Source organism: Schistocerca cancellata, chromosome 11 (genome assembly GCF_023864275.1).
Source record: "Schistocerca cancellata isolate TAMUIC-IGC-003103 chromosome 11, iqSchCanc2.1, whole genome shotgun sequence".
In the NCBI taxonomy this organism is placed as follows: Eukaryota; Metazoa; Arthropoda; class Insecta; order Orthoptera; family Acrididae; genus Schistocerca; species Schistocerca cancellata.
This window is the reverse complement of record NC_064636.1, coordinates 148,912,762-148,933,854: the sequence shown is the minus strand read 5'-3', so window position 1 is coordinate 148,933,854 and position 21,093 is coordinate 148,912,762. Positions and strand designations below refer to the sequence as shown.

The 21,093-nt window shown below is 44.8% G+C and overlaps 1 protein-coding gene across 1 annotated transcript in view; it reads right to left on the bottom strand.

Moving 5' to 3' along the window:
• The window catches only part of LOC126108627 (NADH dehydrogenase [ubiquinone] 1 alpha subcomplex subunit 10, mitochondrial), an 81,499-nt gene that overhangs the window by 4,274 nt on the left and 56,132 nt on the right, over nt 1–21,093 (bottom strand). Inside the window, exons 5-6 of the mRNA XM_049913939.1 lie at nt 20,509–20,719; nt 2,845–3,127 (exon numbers count right to left, since the gene is read on the bottom strand). Coding sequence (XP_049769896.1) covers nt 2,845–3,127; nt 20,509–20,719 — 494 coding nt within the window. The remainder of the gene's footprint in view (nt 1–2,844; nt 3,128–20,508; nt 20,720–21,093) is intronic.

Here is a 21,093-nt window from a genome sequence, read left to right as displayed (position 1 = left end):
TATTTAGAGCACTGTTATAAAGTTTCATGTTGAACTCAGGGAATCTGCGAGTGCGACCTTCAAAAAGTTGAAACAGGTCTAGGGGTAACATTCCTTATTGAGAGCACAAATGTTTTGCTGGCACAAATCAGTTTTGGAAGGCCAAGAATACGTCCAAGATGAACCTCGCACAGGAGACATTCAGCTTCAAAGCCTGAGAAAATATCAAACGTGTGTGTGCAATCGTGAGATCAGACTGGTGTTTTACTATAAGGACGATGGGAGACCTGTTAAAAACTTTCACCATACATCAAATTTTGACCTAAGTTTTTCAGATGCAAAAGATGTGTGCCAAAATGGTACTGAAGAAGCTCTAAACTAAGCATGTTTCTTGAGGACTGCCAATGACCATGAACTTTCATGGTTATAAATCCTGAATTTTTGAGCATGGTCCTGAGAAAGTGAGATGTGGCAGACAGAGACATTCTCTCGCCCGAAAAGCCTCAAATGAGCAAATAAAAGATCAATATAATGGTGATTTGCTTTTTTGACTGTATGGGTATTGTGCATAAACAATGTGCTCCTCCGGAACAAAACTGTCAACCAAGTGTTTTAGAAGGATTTCCTCAAAAGACTGAGGAAAAGAGTGAATCGAATGAGACCGTACCATTCCAGACAAATGGGTGCTGCATCATGACAACACGTCATGTCACACGGCCATTTCCGACATGAAATTTTTGACCTCAAAAGGCATTCCTGTTGTTCCACAGGCTCGCTTTTTCACCTGATGGAGTCCTCGAGACTTTTTCTTTGCAAAATTGAAAATGTATTAAGACATGGTCGGATATTAATGCAACTTAGTATTGTTTTCGTTTAGTGTTGTTACCGGACCTGGTAGAGTATGAAAGGACCACGAACAGTACCAGATGTTGAGTGGTTACTGTGAAGGACACGGAGATGGCACTTACTTGTCTGAGACAGCATTATCAGCACCTGACAGTTCAATCTCCATTTGGCCGGCTCGTACAGTTGTGCAGTATCCAGATTCGTGGGACATTCACATGTCAGTTTCCCAGAGTCAGATCCGATGGGAACGTGAGGGCAGGCATATTCCGTCATCCAGATTCTGGTCGACCACATCTCAGTACAGGTGCCCGAGCCAATCGGAGGTACTCGATCCCGTCACTAATTAATTGTTTTCTGCACTGTTATGACAGAATGACAGTTGGTAAATTCTAACTCATAGAATGCCTTCTGTACGGCACAGCCAATTTCACTTAAACACACAACTTTGCAGTTACGCATCACCTCCGTGTGCCGGCTTCTGATTCTCTGCACTTGCACGACAATGTTTTTGGATGGGGTCCGCCTTTAGCAAAATACAGTTTTGTTTTTTATCCCAAACATGTTTCACCTGTCACAGCATCATCAGTGGGCATTTATTTCATGGCTGTTAAACACAAAGAATGTTCTTTACTGTTTGTATACACATAAATATTAGTTTTTAAACTCATAATTACAGATTTTCAAAGAAACACATAAAAATGTGTGTGTGTGTGTGTGTGTGTGTGTGTGTGTGTGTGTGTGGAGGGGGGGGGGGGGGGTGGCTGCTCTATAGGTTGTTGTTGTCTAATAATTCTTTGAGGGGAGAGAACAGAGTTTCATTGCAGAGAGCTGTGTATTCATTTATTACTTGTTTTCCTTCAACTATAGCTTTTTGTATTTGATAGTTTTCCTCAATTATTAGTTTTTGTGGGGGCTGTTGCTGCATTTGAGAATTTTCAAGTCAGTATGGATGTCTGTTGGGTTATGTTAATTGTCCATAAGGTGTTCAGCAAATGTAATGACAGCAGTTACTTTCTAATGCTCTTTTGTGTTCTGTGTATCTGGTATTAAAGTTTCTACTTGTCTGTCCTATATAAACTGATTTGTGGTCCTGACATGTTACTTGGTAAAAAACCAGATGTGTTGGTTGTCCTCAGTTTTCTCTGTGTTGAGTTGTCTGTCCTGCAGGCTATTTTTAGCCCTTGTTTTTTTTTTTTTTGAGTATATTGCATATTCTGTGGGCTGCTTTGTTGTTGTAGGTGAGAGCGAACCACTTGTTTGTTGTTGTGGGTGTTTCTTGTTCACGTGTGCTCATGTGTGTGATCTGTGTGTTTGTATGTTGGTGAGAAGGTTTTTTGTTTTACCTCGAGTAAGTAATGAGGAGGTAATGAACCAAACTAGAGGAAACAATTTATGATAGAAGTTGACACCGACCTACATAGGGAGGAACAATCACTACGATAAAATAAGGGAAATCAGAGCCCTTACGGAAAGATATAGGTGTTCATTCTTTCCTGTTCTTTCTTTCTGCACACTATACGAGATTGGAATAATAGAGAATTGTGAATGTGATTCAATGAACCCTCTGCCAGGCACTTAAATGTGATTTGCAGAGTAAACATGTAGATGTAGATGCTGACTAAAAGATGGGATCAGTTGATATTCACATCCTCAGGCATCATCAAGAAGCAGCCAATTTGAGAGAACCAAGACTTGAATACAGTAAGCGGGCACACAAATGAAGAGGCTTGCATAGGATCGACTATGCCTGGAGAGCTGCATCAACCCATTCTTTGGACTGAAAAGAACAACAACAACAAAAACAACAACAACAACAACAACATACTCTCCCTGAGAAGTATTTACAATCTCGGCCATCGTTATTCTGCCGAATGTCATTAACTACTGAAGTGACACAGACTGCTGCCACAGGGCAAACGTCACCTACACAAATCATTGAACCTTTCCCTGGAAATTTTGTCAATGTACCTCCACTTTGATTCACCACTACAAATAGCAACAGCCGGGAGGATTACTCACATTATCCCAGAGCTCCTCATACTTCTTGGCGTCATAGGGGTCGACGTTGAGTTCGGGGCAGTCGAAGCGCGGCACGTTGAAGAAACACATGAGGTCGTCCTTCTGGTTGGTGTAGAGAGTGCGTGCCTCCGTCCACTCCCACTCGGCGGCCAGCTCCTTCCAGTCGTGGAACTTGGGGTCGTGCTTGTCCGACTGGTCCATGTCCACGCGCTCTATGTCCTCCACCACCACCTCCACGTCACCGCCCTCCGACCAGTCGTAGACCAGCAGCTGCGCGTGGTTGCTGTGGGAGCAGAGCGCAATGAGTGAGAAATAATCTGCAATACGAAAGAAGTAACAGCCTCGGTTGCAAAATTGGATTTTTTAATTATATTTATCCTCCAACGACGTGTTTTGCCTTCGCATCTTCAGATCGCGTGGCAAAATATCGTATTAAGCACACGAGATGCCACACATACAAGTGTGCCGGTAGGAAGCGCTGTGGCCAGAATTTGAAAAGGCACGGTGCGCTGTCTAAGTTGTTAAATACAGAGATATCTACTATTACAAATCAATCGTAATAATTATGAAATTTGTCCAATAATTACAACTTTACAAACCACATGGCAAAAATTACGACTGTTTACGATAAAGGCAATAAATGCTTGTTAGTGTCATGTACACACAGTTCATTAAACAGCCCAACTCAAATTCGTTGTCACAACAAAACCAAGACGACACGCGGGAACCTGCCAGCAAGAGTCATCGTTTCACTAGCAAAGAGAACAACTGAACAAGATATAGTACTTCATACCTGGTTATGAGTTGATTTGTATGTGTAAGTGCTCAAAAGGATGCACAAGAGAAAATCATTCTTTACGAGTTAAATTCTCAACAGTATTTCTTTTCACATTTTCTGTAAATAGCTGGTATTCTTGTACTTTTCTGCCCTTCGTAGAATTTTTTGTTACACCAAATACCATATATGGTATGTGCCCTCATAAACAGTCGAGAGACAATTTCCTGGGTACATCTTTTCTCTAAATATGAAGCAGAAATAGTGGACCCATCACAGAAGTTGGCAGAACATATTGCACAAGTGAGTGGCGTCAACTAGATGACTGTACAATGGACTGCCAATGAAGCCAATTTATCTGGCCAGAAATGTGGAAGTCCAGTGTTTAGATCACCACGAAAACATCACAGTTGTCAGAAGCCTGGTCAAATTTTTAGACTGTTTTGACAAAGATGTTCCAAGATGTGTTGTGCTCAATACATCTAAGATGGACGAATTTGCTAGTGATATCATTGTTTCATGGACACAGTTTTTACATATTCTTGAAATAAGAAAATCTGGCTATCAGAACATATTTTGCTTGGATGAATCATACTGGGTAAGCATGTTGGAAAATTCAGTTATGGTTCTGGTGGGTTTAAGCCAGAAAATGAAATGTTAAAAAAAGTATGAATCAAAATTTACATTTGTCCAAAATATGAAAATTTTGTGCAAAATCCTGCTAGTAAATTTTTTTATAAATTATGAATATAATAGAGGGAAACATTCCACGTGGGAAAAATATGTGCGAGTGTATACCTGTCCTTTTTTCCCCCTAAGGTAAGTCTTTCCGCTCCCGGGATTGGAATGACTCCTTACCCTCTCCCTTAAAACCCATATCCTTTTGTCTTTCCTTCTCCTTCCCTCTTTCCTGATGAGGCAACCGTTGGTTGCGAAAGCTAGAGTTTTGTGTGTATGTTTGTGTTTATTTGTGTGTCTATCGACCTGCCAGCGCTTTTGTTGGGTAAGTCTCATCATATTTTTATAAATTATACTATTAATAAGGGTTTTAAAAGCGAAAAATGTATATATTAAAGTGTGACCCATCTTTCTGCCATAGAACCAGCACCCAGCATTATGCTACTACCAGTAACTACTTCCCGGATCCTCCCGAAATCATCTGAAGATGAACCTGAAAGGGTTCGAAAACCGGTTAATGTAATAAAGCATTATTATTGAAAACAGTGACTGGTTGCAGTTGTGTATAACTTATTTACATATACTAAATCGAAGCTAACAGTAAACCACAAAATGAATTTTTTTTCTAATTAACTTTTACATATATAGATCCATGCATTCCATATCACATCTACACTATATAAACTGTCAATACTGATTTTTGCATTTTGCCTTCCATTATATCACATCACATGTGAATACATTAGTTTTTATGCATGCTCCACACAATGGCTGCCTTTTCAAAATCAAAATCATTGTGAGATGGCCCTTCAATCTTAATCACCAGAAATTTGCTAGCTCTTTTCCCACAGAAAGAAAATTTCTGATTTTATATTGTTCATGCAACTAAATCCTCTCTTGGTTGGTTGGTCAGTTTAGAGGTGTGAGAAGGGACCAAACTACGGGGTCATCGGTCCCTTGAACCTAATAAAAAAAAAAAAAAAAATGCCACAAGTGTGAGAATAAAACGTACGAAACATGTAACACAAGACGAAAAGAAAGGAAAAGCCCTAAGAATGAAGGGAAGGCAACGAACACTAAAAGGAACAGAAGAGGACAAGAAAACAACAGAGACACGCTTGAAACAGAAGAGAGTAAAACATGAAAGCAGATTACAGTGGCTGGCCAACCACAGCAATAAATAGGTAAAGCCAGCCATTCTGCAATACATTAAAACCTACACCCTAAAAGCACTAGGCTGGAGGACACCGAGGGACAAAGGACATGCACTAAAAACTACGTAGAAGTATAAAACCCACTCTCACGGATAAAACGTAAAATTAAAGCTGCTGCTGTGGAGGCATTGTCACCCAACACTGAAGGCAGGGTGCTGGGAAAGTTAAAAGTCTGCCGCAGAGCGGCTAAAAGTGGGCAGTCCAGCAAGAGGTGGACGACTGTCACTTGGGAGCCACAGCGACACTGAGGTGGGTTCTCGCGATGAAGTAAGTAACCGTGCGTTAGCCACGTATGGCCAATGCGGAGCTGCAGAGGACAACCGATTCCCTGTGAGATTCCTACATGGAAGACTTTCACACATTCATGGTCTCCTTAATGACATGCAGTTTGTTGAGCATGCTGTTATGCCATTCTGTCTCCCAAAGCCGGAAAACCCTGCAGTGTAAGACAGAATGCAGGTCAGCTTCGTAGATGCCTATCATCTCCAGTAGCAGTTTCCGCATAGCCTGTTTGACCAGCCTGTCGGCAAGTTCGTTGCCTGGGATTCCGACGTGTCACGGGGTCCAAACAAACACCACGGAACGGCGGGACTGTTCCAGGCTATAGATGGACTCCTGAATGTATACTACCAGATGGTGGCGAGGGTAGCACTGGTCGACAACATGTAGGCTGCCAAATGAGTCAGTACACAGGAGAAATGACTTGCCAGGGCATAAGCAGATGTACTCGAGAGCACGAGATATGGCCGCCAGCTCTGCAGTGAAAACACTGCAGCCAACTGGCAAGGAGTGCTGCTCAATATGTCCTCCACGAACATATGCAAAGCCTACATGACTGTCAGCCATTGAGCCGTCGGTGTAAACCACTTCAGAGCCCCGGACACGTAAAGAATCGAGAGGAAGTGACAGCAGAGAGTGGTGGGGTTAACGGAGTCCTCGGGGCCGTGCAAAAGGTCCAGATGAAGCTGCACCCGAGGCATACACTGTGGAGGTGTAAGTGAACGGACCACAAGTAGAGGTGGTAAAGGAAAGGACTTCAGTTCGGAGAGAAGGGACCGCACGCGAACTGCAATCGTTAGCCCCGATCTGGGCTGCCGATGCGGGACACGGACTGCCGCGGGCGGGAAAAGGAGACGGTAATTCGGATGCTCAGGGTAACTACGAATGTGTGCTGCGTAACTGGCGAGCAGTTGCGCACGTCTGATCTGCAGTGGAGGGGCACCAGCCTCCACCAGTACACTGGTCACGAGACTCGTCCTAAAAGTTCCCGTCACTAATCGAACCCCACAGTTGTGCACAAGGTCGAGTAAATGCAATGCTGAAGGCACTGCCAAACCATAATCCGCACTCCCGTAATCAATTCGGGATTGGACGAGGGCTCTGTAGAGCTGCAGCAGCGTAGAGCGATCTGCACCCCAATTGGCGTTGCTCAGGCAATGGAGGGCATCGAGGTGCTGCCAGCACTTCTGCTTAAGCTGACAAAGATGAGGAAGCCAAGTCAATCGAGCGTCGGAAACCAATCCTAGGAACTGATATGTCTCCACTACAGTGAGTAGATCTTCACCGAGGTAAAGTGCGGGTTCCGGACGAACGGTACGATGCCGACAGAAGTGCACGACACACGACCTTGCGGCTGAAAACTGGAAGCCGTGGTCTAGAGCCTGTGACTGGGCCTTGTGGACGGCTCCCTAGAGGCGCTGCTCAGCAACAACAGTACTGGAGCAGCAGTACAAAATGCAGAAGCCGTCTGCATACAGAGAAGGTGAGACAGAGGGCCCGACAACTGCTGATAGACTGTTAATGGCCACTAAAAATAGAGAGACAGTCAATACGGAGCCCTGCGGGACTCCATTCTCCTGGATATGGATGGAACTATGTGAGTCACCAACTCGGACTCAGAAAGTACGGAGCGACGGGAAGCTTTGGATAAAAATTGGGAGTGGTCCCCGGAGACCCCACTCCCACAATGTGGCAAGGATACGATGTCGCCAAGTTGTGTTGTATGCTTTACACGAGTCAAAAAAGACGGCAATCAGGTGTTGCGGTCTGGAAAAGGCTGTTCGGATGGCAGACTCGATGGACCCAAGATTATCAGTGGTAGAGCGAACCTGGCAGAAGCCATCCTGACATGGAGCCAGCAAGCCACGTGACTCCAGGACCCGACCCAACCCAACTGCCGACATACCGTATGTTCCAGCAGTTTACAAAGAACGTTAGTGAGGCTGATGGGCCGATAGCTATCCACATCGAGCGGGTTTTTACCGGGTTTGAGCATCGGAATGATGGTACTCTCCTGCCACGTATCTCTCCCAACACTCCTACTTCTGTTGTTTGATAAGGTAGCGAACACGGGCATGGAGCCATTTAAAGGCTACGAGGTGCTCCAGGGAAAGGTGCCACTTATGCCGCTGTAGAGATCACCGACACGCCTCAATTGCTTCAGTGACTTCTGCCGCAGAAACAATTGTGCTAGTCACCTGCTCAACCATCAAATCGATGTTACCGTGTGGAGGAGATTCAGCGGTGACAGCAGAGGCGGAAGTTCCCCATTTCACCTTGTTCAAAGCCCATCTGGGCAGGCATCCTGACACTGGGGCAGTGACAGGAAGATAGGGAAGTGGTCAGTACCACACAGGTCATCATGTGCTCTTGAGTGGATAGATGGGATGTCCTGGGCTGCAAATTGATAAGTCAATGGCTGAGTAACTACCACGAGCCACACTGAAATGTGTGGTGGCCCCAGTATTTTATATATACAGCATATATACATTACAAACAGTTATTTCCTGCACCATCCTTATTCTGACAGCCACAGCTTCAAGAGGGGTTTGAAGGGGCACATGTTCACTACAGGGCGAGTTTCAGACATAAACACAAACTCCACCTGACAATCTATTATAGTAGCTACGGTTCCCGTAAGATCCTTTATAGCCGCAGAGGGCAGGGGTCCGCATTGCTGGGAACCCGGTTTCCAGGAGAGCAATGCAGATAGCAGGTGTAAAGCTTAACAGTTGCTATAGCTCAGTCAGGCGGTGGAAAAAACCACCGCAATTCCACTGGAGGATGACATTGTGAGACTGGGAAGGCATGGAACGTTCAATGAAGCAGTTTACACCTCAGAGTCACCTGCTGCCACCAATTTATTGCCTGAGCAGTCTATACCCATCGTGTCTGAGGGGCTGGCGAGATCTAGGTCCTCAGCAGATGCCAAAATCCCCATCCACAGCTGCAGAGCTTGTAGGTAGTGGTGGTGTGGGTGCCACCACAGTATCCTTGGTCTTTCTTTTTGGATTTCTCTCACTGCTCCTTGGGTTTCCCTGGCTGGAAGGACTTCACTGGCTCAGTCTCTGGGACTGAGGATGAGCGTGAAGCCTTACGACAAGATACTTTTGGTCCCTTCAGCCACTGGCGGGTGTCGTCTTTCCCACTAGAAGAAACCTGGGTTGGGTAGGTGTCGCAGGAGCAACAGGGAGGGAAATACCCCCCACCATCAGGGGGGCAGGTGTAGTCTTTCAGCTCTGAGAGGTGACCACGGGTTGGCGGAGCAGATGGTGCCAGAACTGTTGTAACGGCAGCATAAGAAGATGTCATACGCACAGAATACAGGCATTCAAATTTTCTCTTAGTCTCAGTGTAGGTCAGTCTGTCCAGAATCTTGTACTCCACGAGTTTCCTTCCTTTCTGGAGAATCCTGCAGTCAGGCGAGCAAGGTGAATGGTGCTCTCCGCAGTTGAGACACATGGGAGGTGGGGAACACGGAGTATTGGGATGCGACGGGTGTCCGCAATCTCGGCATGTGACGTCGGAAGTACAGCGGGAAGACGTATGGCCGAACTTCCAGCACCGCAACGGGGGAGGGATATAGGGGTTTACATCACACTGGTAGACCATCACCCTGACCTTCTCGGGCAATGTATCACCCTCACAGGCCAAAATGAAGGCACTGGTGGCAACCCGATTATCCGTCGGACCCCGGTGGACACGCCGTTCGAAATGTACACCTCGCTGCTCTGAATTGGCACGCAGCTCATAGTCGGACTAAAAAGAAGGTCTCTGTGAAATATGATACCCTGGACCATATTTAAGCTGATGGTTACAGAAACATCCCCCAGCTTGTCACAAGTGAGTAACTCCCGTGACTGGGCAGAGGATGCTGTTTTGATCGAGACTGACTCAGATCCCATTTTGGGCAAGCCCTTCACCTCCCCGAACTTGTCCTCTAAATGCTCAACAAGAAACTGAGGCTTCATCGTCGTGAAAGATTCCCCATCAACTCTCGAACATACGAGGTACCGGGGCAAATTAGATTCGCCTCCGTCCTTAGCCTGACGTTCCTCCCACGGTGTGGCCGGGGAGGGGAACAATTTGGGGTCGTACTTCTGTGCGTCGAATTGAGCTCGTGATCGCTTAGAGACTGCTGGGGTTTCACCACCGACAAGAGATGACGGACTACGCTTCATCACGTGTCACCCGCCGTGATGCCACCCACTCCGACCGCATGTGCTAAAAAATTTTACTCTTGTCTCATCTAAATCCCCTAGTGTCTCATTTAAATTTACAAGCATGTTATCTAAGAATTTGCAAATTGTGAACTTAATAAAACTTCTATCAATATAGGCTTTCAGAGTCGGTATTGTCTTCACTTAAAACTTCTGGGCTGATAGGCCACGGTCAACTTCATCTCTGACTGCAGGAGACATCCTACGAGGTAAAGTGGTGAACTGCAAAGAGAACTTCATGAAGTGCTGATTATATAGGCAGTACAGAGCACGTCACTGACCATCATGTGGTCTCAGCTATGAGACCGTCTCTGGTAATGCCAACATTCTCAATTGAAAGTAATCGATTGTCACGCTTATGGTGCAATGCTGACATCCAAATTTTATCCAGTTTAACACCTTCCTCTTTCCTATTGAACTTATTAGAGCTCAACGACATGCCTCAATTGCTTCAGTGACTTCCGGAGACCACCATGGAACCGCCTTATGCCTCAAGCATTTTCTGCTGCAGACACAATTGTGCTAGTCACCTGCTCAACCATCAAATCGATGTTACCGTGTGGAGGAGATTCAGCGGTGACAGCAGAGGCGGAAGTTCCCCATTTCACCTTGTTCAAAGCCCATCTGGGCAGGCATCCTGACGCTGAGGCAGTGACAGGAAGATGGGGAAGTGATCAGTACCACACAGGTCATCATGTGCTCTTGAGTGGATAGATGGGATGTCCTGGGCTGCAAATTGATAAGTCAATGGCTGAGAAACTACCATGAGCCACACTGAAATGTGTCGCGGCCCCAGTATTTTATATATACAGCATATATACATTACAAACAGTTATTTCCTGCACCATCCTTATTCTGACAGCCACAGCTTCAAGAGGGGTTTGAAGGGGCACATGTTCACTACAGGGCGAGTTCCGGACATAAATGCAAACTCCACCTGACACTCTATTATAGTCGCTATGGTTCCTGTAATATCCTTTTTAGCCGTAGAGGGCAGGGGTCCGCATTGCTGGGAACCCGGTTTCCAGAGAGCAATGCAGATAGCAGGTGTAAAGCTTAACAGTTGCCATAGCTCAGTCAGGCAGTGGAAAAAACCACTGCAATTCCACTGGAGGATGACATCGTGAGACTGGGAAGGCATGGAACATTCAATGAAGCAGTTTACACCTCAGAGTCACCTGCTGCCACCAATTTATTGCCTGAGCAGTCTATACCCATCGTGTCTGAGGGTCTGGCGAGATCTAGGTCCTCAGAAGATGCCAAAATCCCCATCCACAGCCGCAGAGCTGTAGTGGTGGTGGTGTGGGTGCCACCACAGTATCCTTGGTCTTTCTTTTTGGATTTCTCTCACTGCTCCTTGGGTTTCCCTGACTGGGAGGACTTCACTGGCTCAGTCTCTGGGACTGAGGATGAGCGTGAAGCCTTACGACAAGATACTTTTGGTCCCTTCAGCCACTGGCGGGTGTCGTCTTTCCCACTAGAAGAAACCTGGGTTGGTGAGGGGGGTGTGTGTTGCTCCCAAAGTAGGTGTTGCAGGAGCAACAGGGAGGGAAACACCCCCACCATCAGGGGGGCAGGTGTAGTCTTCCAGCTCTGAGAGGTGACCACGGGTTGGCGGAGCAGATGGTGCCAGAACTGTTGTAACGGCAGCATAAGAAGATGTCATACGCACAGAATACAGGCATTCAAATTTTCTCTTAGTCTCAGTGTAGGTCAGTCTGTCCAGAATCTTGTACTCCACGAGTTTCCTTTCTTTCTGGAGAATCCTGCAGTCAGGCGAGCAAGGTGAATGGTGCTCTCCGCAGTTGAGACACATGGGAGGTGGGGAACACGGAGTATTGGGATGCGACGGGTGTCCGCAATCTCGGCATGTGACGTCGGAAGTACAGCGGGAAGACGTATGGCCGAACTTTCAGCACCGCAACGGGGGAGGGATACAGGGGTTTACATCACACTGGTAGACCATCACCCTGACCTTCTCGGGCAATGTATCACCCTCACAGGCCAAAATGAAGGCACTGGTGGCAACCCGATTATCCGTCGGACCCCGGTGGACACGCCGTTCGAAATGTACACCTCGCTGCTCTGAATTGGCACGCAGCTCATAGTCGGACTAAAAAGAAGGTCTCTGTGAAATATGATACCCTGGACCATATTTAAGCTGATGGTTACAGAAACATCCCCCAGCTTGTCACATGTGAGTAACTCCCGTGACTGGGCAGAGGATGCTGTTTTGATCGAGACTGACTCAGATCCCATTTTGGGCAAGCCCTCCACCTCCCCGAACTTGTCCTCTAAATGCTCAACAAGAAACTGAGGCTTCATCGTCGTGAAAGATTCCCCATCAGCTCTCGAACATACGAGGTACCGGGGCAAATTAGATTCGCCTCTGTCCTTAGCCTGACGTTCCTCCCACGGTGTGGCCGGGGAGGGGAACAATTTGGGGTCGTACTTCTGTGCGTCGAATTGAGCTCGTGATCGCTTAGAGACTGCTGGTGTTTCACCACCGACAAGAGATGACGGACTACGCTTCATCGCGTGTCACCCGCCGTGATGCCACCCACTCCGACCGTATGTGCTAAAAAATTTTACTCTTGTCTCATCTAAATCCCCTAGTGTCTCATTTAAATTTACAAGCATGTTATCTAAGAATTTGCAAATTGTGAACTTAATAAAACTTCTATCAATATAGGCTTTCAGAGTCGGTATTGTCTTCACTTAAAACTTCTGGGCTGATAGGCCACGGTCAACTTCATCTCTGACTGCAGGAGACATCCTACGAGGTAAAGTGGTGAACTGCAAAGAGAACTTCATGAAGTGCTGATTATATAGGCAGTACAGAGCACGTCACTGACCATCATGTGGTCTCAGCTATGAGACCGTCTCTGGTAATGCCAACATTCTCAACTGAAAGTAATCGATTGTCATGCTTATGGTGCAATGCTGACATCCAAATTTTATCCAGTTTAACACCTTCCTCTTTCCTATTGAACTTATTACAGTGTTTAACAATCCCAACAGTCTCTCTATAGATGCATGCATTATAGTGCGAGGTTTTAGATATGACGTTCGTCTTGCTGAATTTCATTTCATGATTACCTTCCTGGTGAACGTGTTCTGCTATGGCTGATTTATCCATGTGACCCAGGCAGCATATGTTCAACAAGACAGGTGTTAACACTCCTCTTTGTGGTACCGATATAAACCTGTCCACAACTACAAGGAATTTTATATACTCCCAGTGTAGCCAAAGGGCGTCGTGCATCTTTTGCCGATCTTAAATATTCTTTTATTTTCCTGGTGGTTCTGAAAATAGTTTCCAGCCCTTACTTCCATAACGCTTTTCCAATGCGATCTGCGTGACCTTACTAATGAGCAGAAAAAAACCTTGCTGCTGGGTGACTTGTTCGTCATTGCTCCTGATTCTCTGGCTAGAGCGAAGTGCTTGATCTATATCTTTGCTAGAATAGCCATTTTTCACGAAAGTTGGCCGTAGATGTTCAATCTCATCTTTTAAATAAACAGGTTCACAAATTCTGTACGCTCTGTCCACCAAGGTGTTTATTACACCTCTTTTTTTGTCTAGGGTGGTGGTTTGATCCTTTTGCAGTTAATGATCAGAATGCGTGGCCTTTCTACACACTTTATGGCCCAATGTTTCGTCCTGTCATTTAATCACAGGCACATTCAGGAAATTAAATTGCCCATTACTCCCTGTATACACAGTAAATTGTATTTTCGGATTAATGCTACTTAGATGTGTCTGGAAGGCACCCAACTCCTCTGCTCTGTGTCCATATTACGAACTTGTTGTTAACATAGCGATACCATCTGGCTGGTCTCTTACTGGCAGTCTGCAACGCCCGTTGTTCAAAAGTCTCCATAAAAAAGTTAGCCACAGCAGGATTAAGAGGACTGCCCTGTCAATCTGTTCATAAAAGTCACTATTGTATCGAAAGTAGGTTGTGGTGAGGCAGTGTGGGAATAATGTCACAATATCGATAGGAAAAATATCTGCTATGCATAAGATAGCTTTGTTTACCGGAATCATGGCAAATACTGTGTCTAGCAAGGATATGGAGCGAGCACTTCGCTCTAGGCAGAGAATCAGGAGAAATGATGAACAAGAGTTGCACAATGGCAAGGTACTTCTTCTGTTCATTAGTAAGGTCATAGACAAAAATTTTACATACTTGACACCTTTTAGTAAGCCAGCAGCTACTGATCTTTTATCTTTTCCCAGCACAGATACCAAAGAATTGAAATTTATATATTGTGAATTTACCGTCTCTCCCAATGACAGCCTACGAATGGCAGAAGTTTAAAGTTTTTTCCTTGGCTCATTAAGTATTTCTTGTATATCTTCTAATGATTAGGGATTTGTTGGCGAGTGTCCAAAGAAGTTATAAATGCCCTTTAAAACATCTTAAAACTTTTCAAGATTTGAACAGTATTCAACTGCTTGACCAACTACTAGAGCTAACCAATGGGTCACATAATGCACAGGTAATACATTGGGCTAGTCGCTAAAGATTAGCCATCGTAAACCGAACTTCTGTCATAACGGATCCACCATCAATAGCAATTGAGGAGCATTTGCTCGTATCAGTGCCATGCCTATCCAAAACTCCTACAATATCACAGAACATTTTGTTGGTGGACACAGTGTTAAGTAGTGCATGCATATTTCCCTTTTTGCACTATTTTCACATATATATATAGTTTCTGTTCGAGTGATGTCAGTAGACTCATCTATCATAACTGAATACCACCTTGCCAACTTTATTTCCTATCAAATATCAGCAGCAATTATTTTACACACTACATCCTTCAAATTGAGAATAATATTAGAACTTCCATAATTTGCATTGCCATTGAACATTAATTTGGTCAGAGAAAGACATCCTACATTTATACACAGTTCAATTAATACAGAAAACTTTCTTGTAGCAATATTTTCCTTCTCGGTTGCATAGATGATGTAGATAGCGGCTACTACACTTTCCTCAGTGTTTTTACGGGATTCAGCTGAGGCTTTGACAAAATTTGGTGCCTCTAATGACTCTCAAATTGAATTCTTATGGTCCACCATGATTTCATGCCCCCTTAACGAATCAGCTACCGCAACACAATATCCTGAATGTAAAAGAAAAATAAAGAACCTTTAGTGCTCACGGATTTACTTGTATCTAGTCTAGAAGTTAGAACCAGAAGTGAGATATACTCATAATATATAGAATCCTAATTATTTCTTACTGTGGGTATAATTTACAACTTCATTAACACATTAACCGTTGAGCGGATGCGCCATTTTTCATAATACGAGTGGGTGCGTGGCACACTTTGTACACATGTATAGAATAGCTTTTCTTGTTACCAAGGCAAGTCATGTATGGTCAAAATCACAGTTTAGTCTTAGTTTACTCAAACAATGAGATGATAAATTTACATAATGTGAGCTAAACTACTGTTTTATCAAACAATAATGAAATAATTTTGCACTATAACACACTGTTGCCAAGGACGGGTGTTACAGAGACAGTAATGACTCACTCTAAGCATTAAGCAGTGCAGTTGAATCAGATCTCAGTGAGCTGATAATTCGATCACTAATTATCTCCTAGGCAACTGCCTCAATGTGGGATTATGTTGCAGTTCATAATCGGGGTCATTTTTTGCACGGATCATAAATTCTTTCTCGCCTAGCTCACTTTGTATTTTATGTTACTGCTGCTCACTTGGAAGTATGCCAACACAATTTATCACTGTCGTAACTGAAGCAATAATGAAGGAATAGGTACGTGTTTGCAGCTGTGAAACATCAATGGAACCACAGAAAATCATTTTGTTTTTGGTTGGCTCACTTTATATACAGCACCCGCTCAAGGTTTAAATAGGTCAGCTGCATAAATTCCACTTCTGATGTTTAGGCTGTGTGTCATTCAGTCATGAAAATGGCATAGCAACACACAGCTGAAAGATCCAAACAAGAAAAAGAAGAAGAAGAAGTGGAATTTATGTGGCTGCACGTCCAAAGTATACGGAAGCAGTCACTGCGTTGCGAGAACACGAAGATGCACATTAATTAAATTGACATTTATAACCTAAACCAGGGGCATTTTCTTCTTCCTTTTTTCCCCTTCAGATGAATGTGATTTGAGTTGGATACAAAAAACGATTTTTATAATTATCATTTGCATTGCTGTCTGTATTAAAAAACTGTTTTAAACTGGTAAGGTCTCACATTTGTTGATTAATACTGCAACTTACCTGATAATCATGCCAAACAGTTCTTTTTTATTTCTCACACAAACTACACACAAGTAATGGAATTTCCCATGATACTGCACTCACCAGTTTATAACACTTTCCACTTTTCTACTAACTGTTTATTTGGTATGCCTACTTTAGTATCAGGCTGTTTCTTTTGTATGTCCATTTTGGGACGGTGACTTCATTCTCATTTCTTTCTTAAAACAAATTTTCCGTCACTTCTTAAAATGCACGAACATGCACAATGTGCATTTCTTTCTACACATATCGTATCCCATCGTACCTAGTAGCAGGCTGCAGTGACGAGTTTTCAGTTAAATGGGCAGTGGTGGAGATCCACAAGACGAGTCTCTGTGCACACGGAGATGGTGCATTCAGAGCTGACATCGTAAGGCTCGTGAGTGAAAAGTGAATACAGAGAGATTCTAACTCCGCCATAGCCGGTCCCAAGCCCGGGGCCCCATCTCGCAAGTCATAGGCAAGGAGGACGGGGAGGAGTAGCAACCTCGTAAAAAAACCTGGGTCCATCTGGCTCCCGATAGTAGCACCCAGTTAGGGCCCCTACCTAGGGTTACAGGCGAAGCCTGGCCAACGGTCTCGAAGGCGGAAGAGGAACGTATTCCCAACAGCAGAGAGAGCGGAAGAGCCACTGAAACATATCAGGTAGCGGCGGTACTCCTCATGTCAGGGGCGGCCTGAACACATCTTCTGGGGCAAACAACTTCAGTCCTATAACTGGACGGACATGAGCCGTCCCATCAAAAAATTTTTTAGCTCACGGAATGGATCGCACTATGGAATCGAGATTACCCCAGGTGGACAATCCCCCGTTGACCAAGGTCGACGCAAGCAGGCATTCGGATTCTGGGGGACCTGCCAAAAAGTGCATAAGGGAAGAGTCAGAGCTCTCAAGAACCTCGAAGAAGATTAAAACTAAAAAGACTTTCAGAATTGGAACCATAAATGTACAGACAATGATTAAGACTGGTAAACTTAAACAGGCAATAGATGAGATGAAAGAGAGAAGCACTGGAATATTAGCGATGCAAGAAACAAGATACACTGATGAAGAAACAGTGGAGTCAGAAGGCTTCATAATACTCGAGGGGAAACCAGGAATTAAAGTGGGAAAGGAAAGACATGCACCTAGATGCTTTGGTACAGGGTTCACAGTAGACAAGAAATACGAGGATGGCATAACTGAAATGAAGAGCAGGTCAGAAAGGATATCAACACTAACTTTTCAAGCAGGGAACAAAAAGTACACAATAATAAATGGACATGCACCTACAAATGACAAGAACAGGAAAGACAAGAAAGTTTCTGATAGTTTCTGGGAGGAGCTAGATGATACACTGAAAAACATACCATATAGACATGTAAAGATACTAGTAGGAGATTATAATGCACAGACTGGAAGAGAGAAGCAACATAAAGGAGTAGTGGGCGAGTACCCTGCACACCAGCGGACAAACAAAAATGGAGAAAGGCTAACTGAACTGTGTCGAGAACACAAAATGAGACTGATGACAACACACTTCAGGGCCAAACCGTGTAAGAAAAAGACATGGGCAAACCCATGCACCCGCCTTGGGGAATTCCAAATTGACCACAGCAATCAGCTGGACAAATGCTAAAGAGATCATGAACACAAAGGTCAGGAAGAACACAAGAATAGAGTCTGATCACTATCTTACAGAAATTAAGTGCCTTTGGATTCCAAACAGGGACAGACTGCCACAGACGAACAGAAAACATAAAGGTAGACAGAGACAAATTAAGACACAATCGATCAAGATATGAGGAAGGAATTGAATCATTCAATGAATGGGACGACATGAAGCAAAATATGGCTAAACAGGCTGAACTATAGGGAAAGGAAGAAAAGAAACGGAAGCACTGGTCGTGGAACAAGGAATGTGAGGCAGCGGTAGAGACTCGCAGGAAAGCCTGGAGAGACTGGAGCAGCAAGAAGGACCCAGAAAAATGGGAAGTTTTCTTAGGAGCAAGAAAGGAAGCAGCCCGAACAATAAGATGGACCAGAAGACAGAAGATGAAGCAGGAACTGGACGAGATTGAGACCAACTTCAGGAAAAACAACAGCAGACACTTTTTCGGGAAATTCAAAAAGAGTCTGATTGGATACAAGGGTAGAGAACTGTTTATAAGAGATAAGAAAGGGGAGCTGACTGTCAGTGCGAAGGAGAACTGTCGGATTTTTGCAGAGTACTTTCACGACCTGCTGAACTGTGAACCACCTGAAGAAGAGCTGGAAATCGGGACTGACACAGAAAAGAGAGAGCCACGCCCTCCAACCAGGGATGAAGTTGCACATGCCAACATGCCACAAGCGATCTGAAGAATAATAAGGCAACTGGAGAAGATGGTATAGCAGCCGATATGATAAAGTGGGGAGGCAACAAAGCAATAGACAACCTGACCAATATAATTCACCAGATCTGGAGAACAAAGAAGTTGCCAGAAGGATGGAAGAATGCAATTGTAATACCAATACACAAGAAGAGGGACAAGACAGATGCAAACAACTACAGAGGAATATCGCTACTAGAGGTCGGATACAAGGTGCTGTCAAAACTATTGCTCAAGAGAGTAGAAGAACAGGTAGAAAGTACAGTTGGCGACTACCAAGCGGGATTCAGGAAGGGAAGAGGTTGTGTAGAACAGATATTTATCCTGAAGCAACTTATAGAACATAGGGCCTTAAAAAACAAAAAGACAGAAATAACCTTCGTGGACTTCACAAAGGCATATGACTCCATCGACAGACAGACTCTTGTTAGGATCCTGAAGAACAGAGGACTTGATGGAACTACACAAGAACTCATTTAAGAAATTCTGACAGACACAAAAGCAAGGGTGAGATTCAGAGGAGCACTGTCAGAAGAATTTGAGATCAAGACTGGTGTTAAACGGGGAGATGGATTGTCACCACTGTTGTTCAATATAGCACTGGACGAAGTGATCAGGCAGTGGAGAGCAATAAACGAGGAAATAGGAATACCAAAGACCCGTGTGGGGGACAAAAAGGACAACAAGGTTCAAGTGGACTGCCTAGCCTTCGCAGATGACATATCAATAGTGAGACGGAAGAAGACGAAAAGACACAACTCGACAACTTAAGTAAGGTAGCCAGAAAGGTGGGACTGAGACATTAAACACCACTGAAAACTGGGAAACACCGGAAGGCACTGTGCAAATGGTGGACAAATTTAAATACCTGGGAGAATTTATAACAGGAAGGAACAGGAGCAAGGAGGGAATAACACAGAGGATAAAGAGGATGAGGTCAGCCTTCTGCATGACGAGAGAGGTATACAATAAAAAGAATATATCCACAGAGGCAAAGATAAGCCACTACAAGGCAACAGTGAGGAATGCAGAATTATATGCTGCTCAGACGATGACACTAGGAAGAAATGGGGCAGAGCAACTAGAGAAAGAAGAGAGGAAAATACTGAGAAAAATACTAGGTCCCAAAAGAGGTGGAGAGAGGTGGATGCGAAGACCTAGGGAAGAATTGTACCGGAACATGAGAACAATATCCGGGGAAATCAAACTCAAAAGGGCAAGGTTTGCTGGGCATGTAGTTAGGATGAGTACGGACAGAATGACGAAGAGAGTGTGGGAAACAACAGGGAGGACAAGTGGAAAGACAGGAACCGAGTGGATTGTTGAACTTCGGAAGAACTGGTCGGAATTGGGGATCAAGGTCGAAGGAAAGGAAAATTGGAGGAACAAATATACACCGACAAATATGCCGGAGATCAATGACGGAGAAGAATACAGGAAAAGATTAGAATGTCACCAGTGGAGCCGCCAAGAGAAACGGAAACTGAAGATCTCCGAAGAAGAGCGGGAGAGGAGAAGAGAAAGAATGAAGAGGTTCTGGGAGAAGAAGAAGAAAATGCAGTCCACGAAGAGGCTACCTGTGGTCCTACAGAGGCCGTAGCACAAGAAGAATTAGAAATTGTTTCTGTTAGCAAAGTGCGCGATAGGGATCACCTGCCGTTTGCACGGGTTCTCTCACAGATGCAGTGCTATAATGTGGATTAGGAGGAGTCACATACCTCTTCCTGTTATGCTTTAACTGCCTTTCTTGCCTTTTCTTCCAGTCAGTCTCTACGCGACACACTCCTCCCCCGTGCCCGCACCCTCGCCGCCCCCTAGCTGCGCCCCTGACACACTGGAGCAGACGGCCACTCACCTGATCTCCTGCAAGAAGCGCTGCTTGTAGGCCTCCTCCAGGCGCTCCAGGAAGTCGCCCTTGTAGACCGCGGAATTCTTCTCGTGCGGCAGCTTCCGCGCCTCCACCTTCTGCCTCACGGCCGCTGGCGGCACGTCCAGGTATATCACCAGGTGGGGCTCCAGCAGCTCCGATATCGTGTTGCGGCGAACGTCGTAGTACACGCTGCGCGCTGTGTGACGTGTACAAATTTTCGTAGTTAAATGCGGGATTTTTCAAATACGAGGTGTACAACTTTGATTCCGCCATTTGCCGACAGGTGGCGACAACAGTAAGTAGCGGTCGAAAGAAACAGATTGCAGATGTCAGGCAGTTAGCTCTGACCTCGGTCAACGTAACCTCATTCAAACATTAGTCGATCTGTGTCTGCATCACAATGTTGTTCTCGATTGAAAATGTCAGTTTACGAGCCTAATTCTCCTCATTTGTGGGAGGTCTTACTGTTTTGTTTCAATACGAAGAAAACAGCAGCTGAATCTCATCGAATGCTCTGAAGTACGTACGGTAAGTACGCTATTACTGAAAGAACGTGTCGTGGGTGATTTT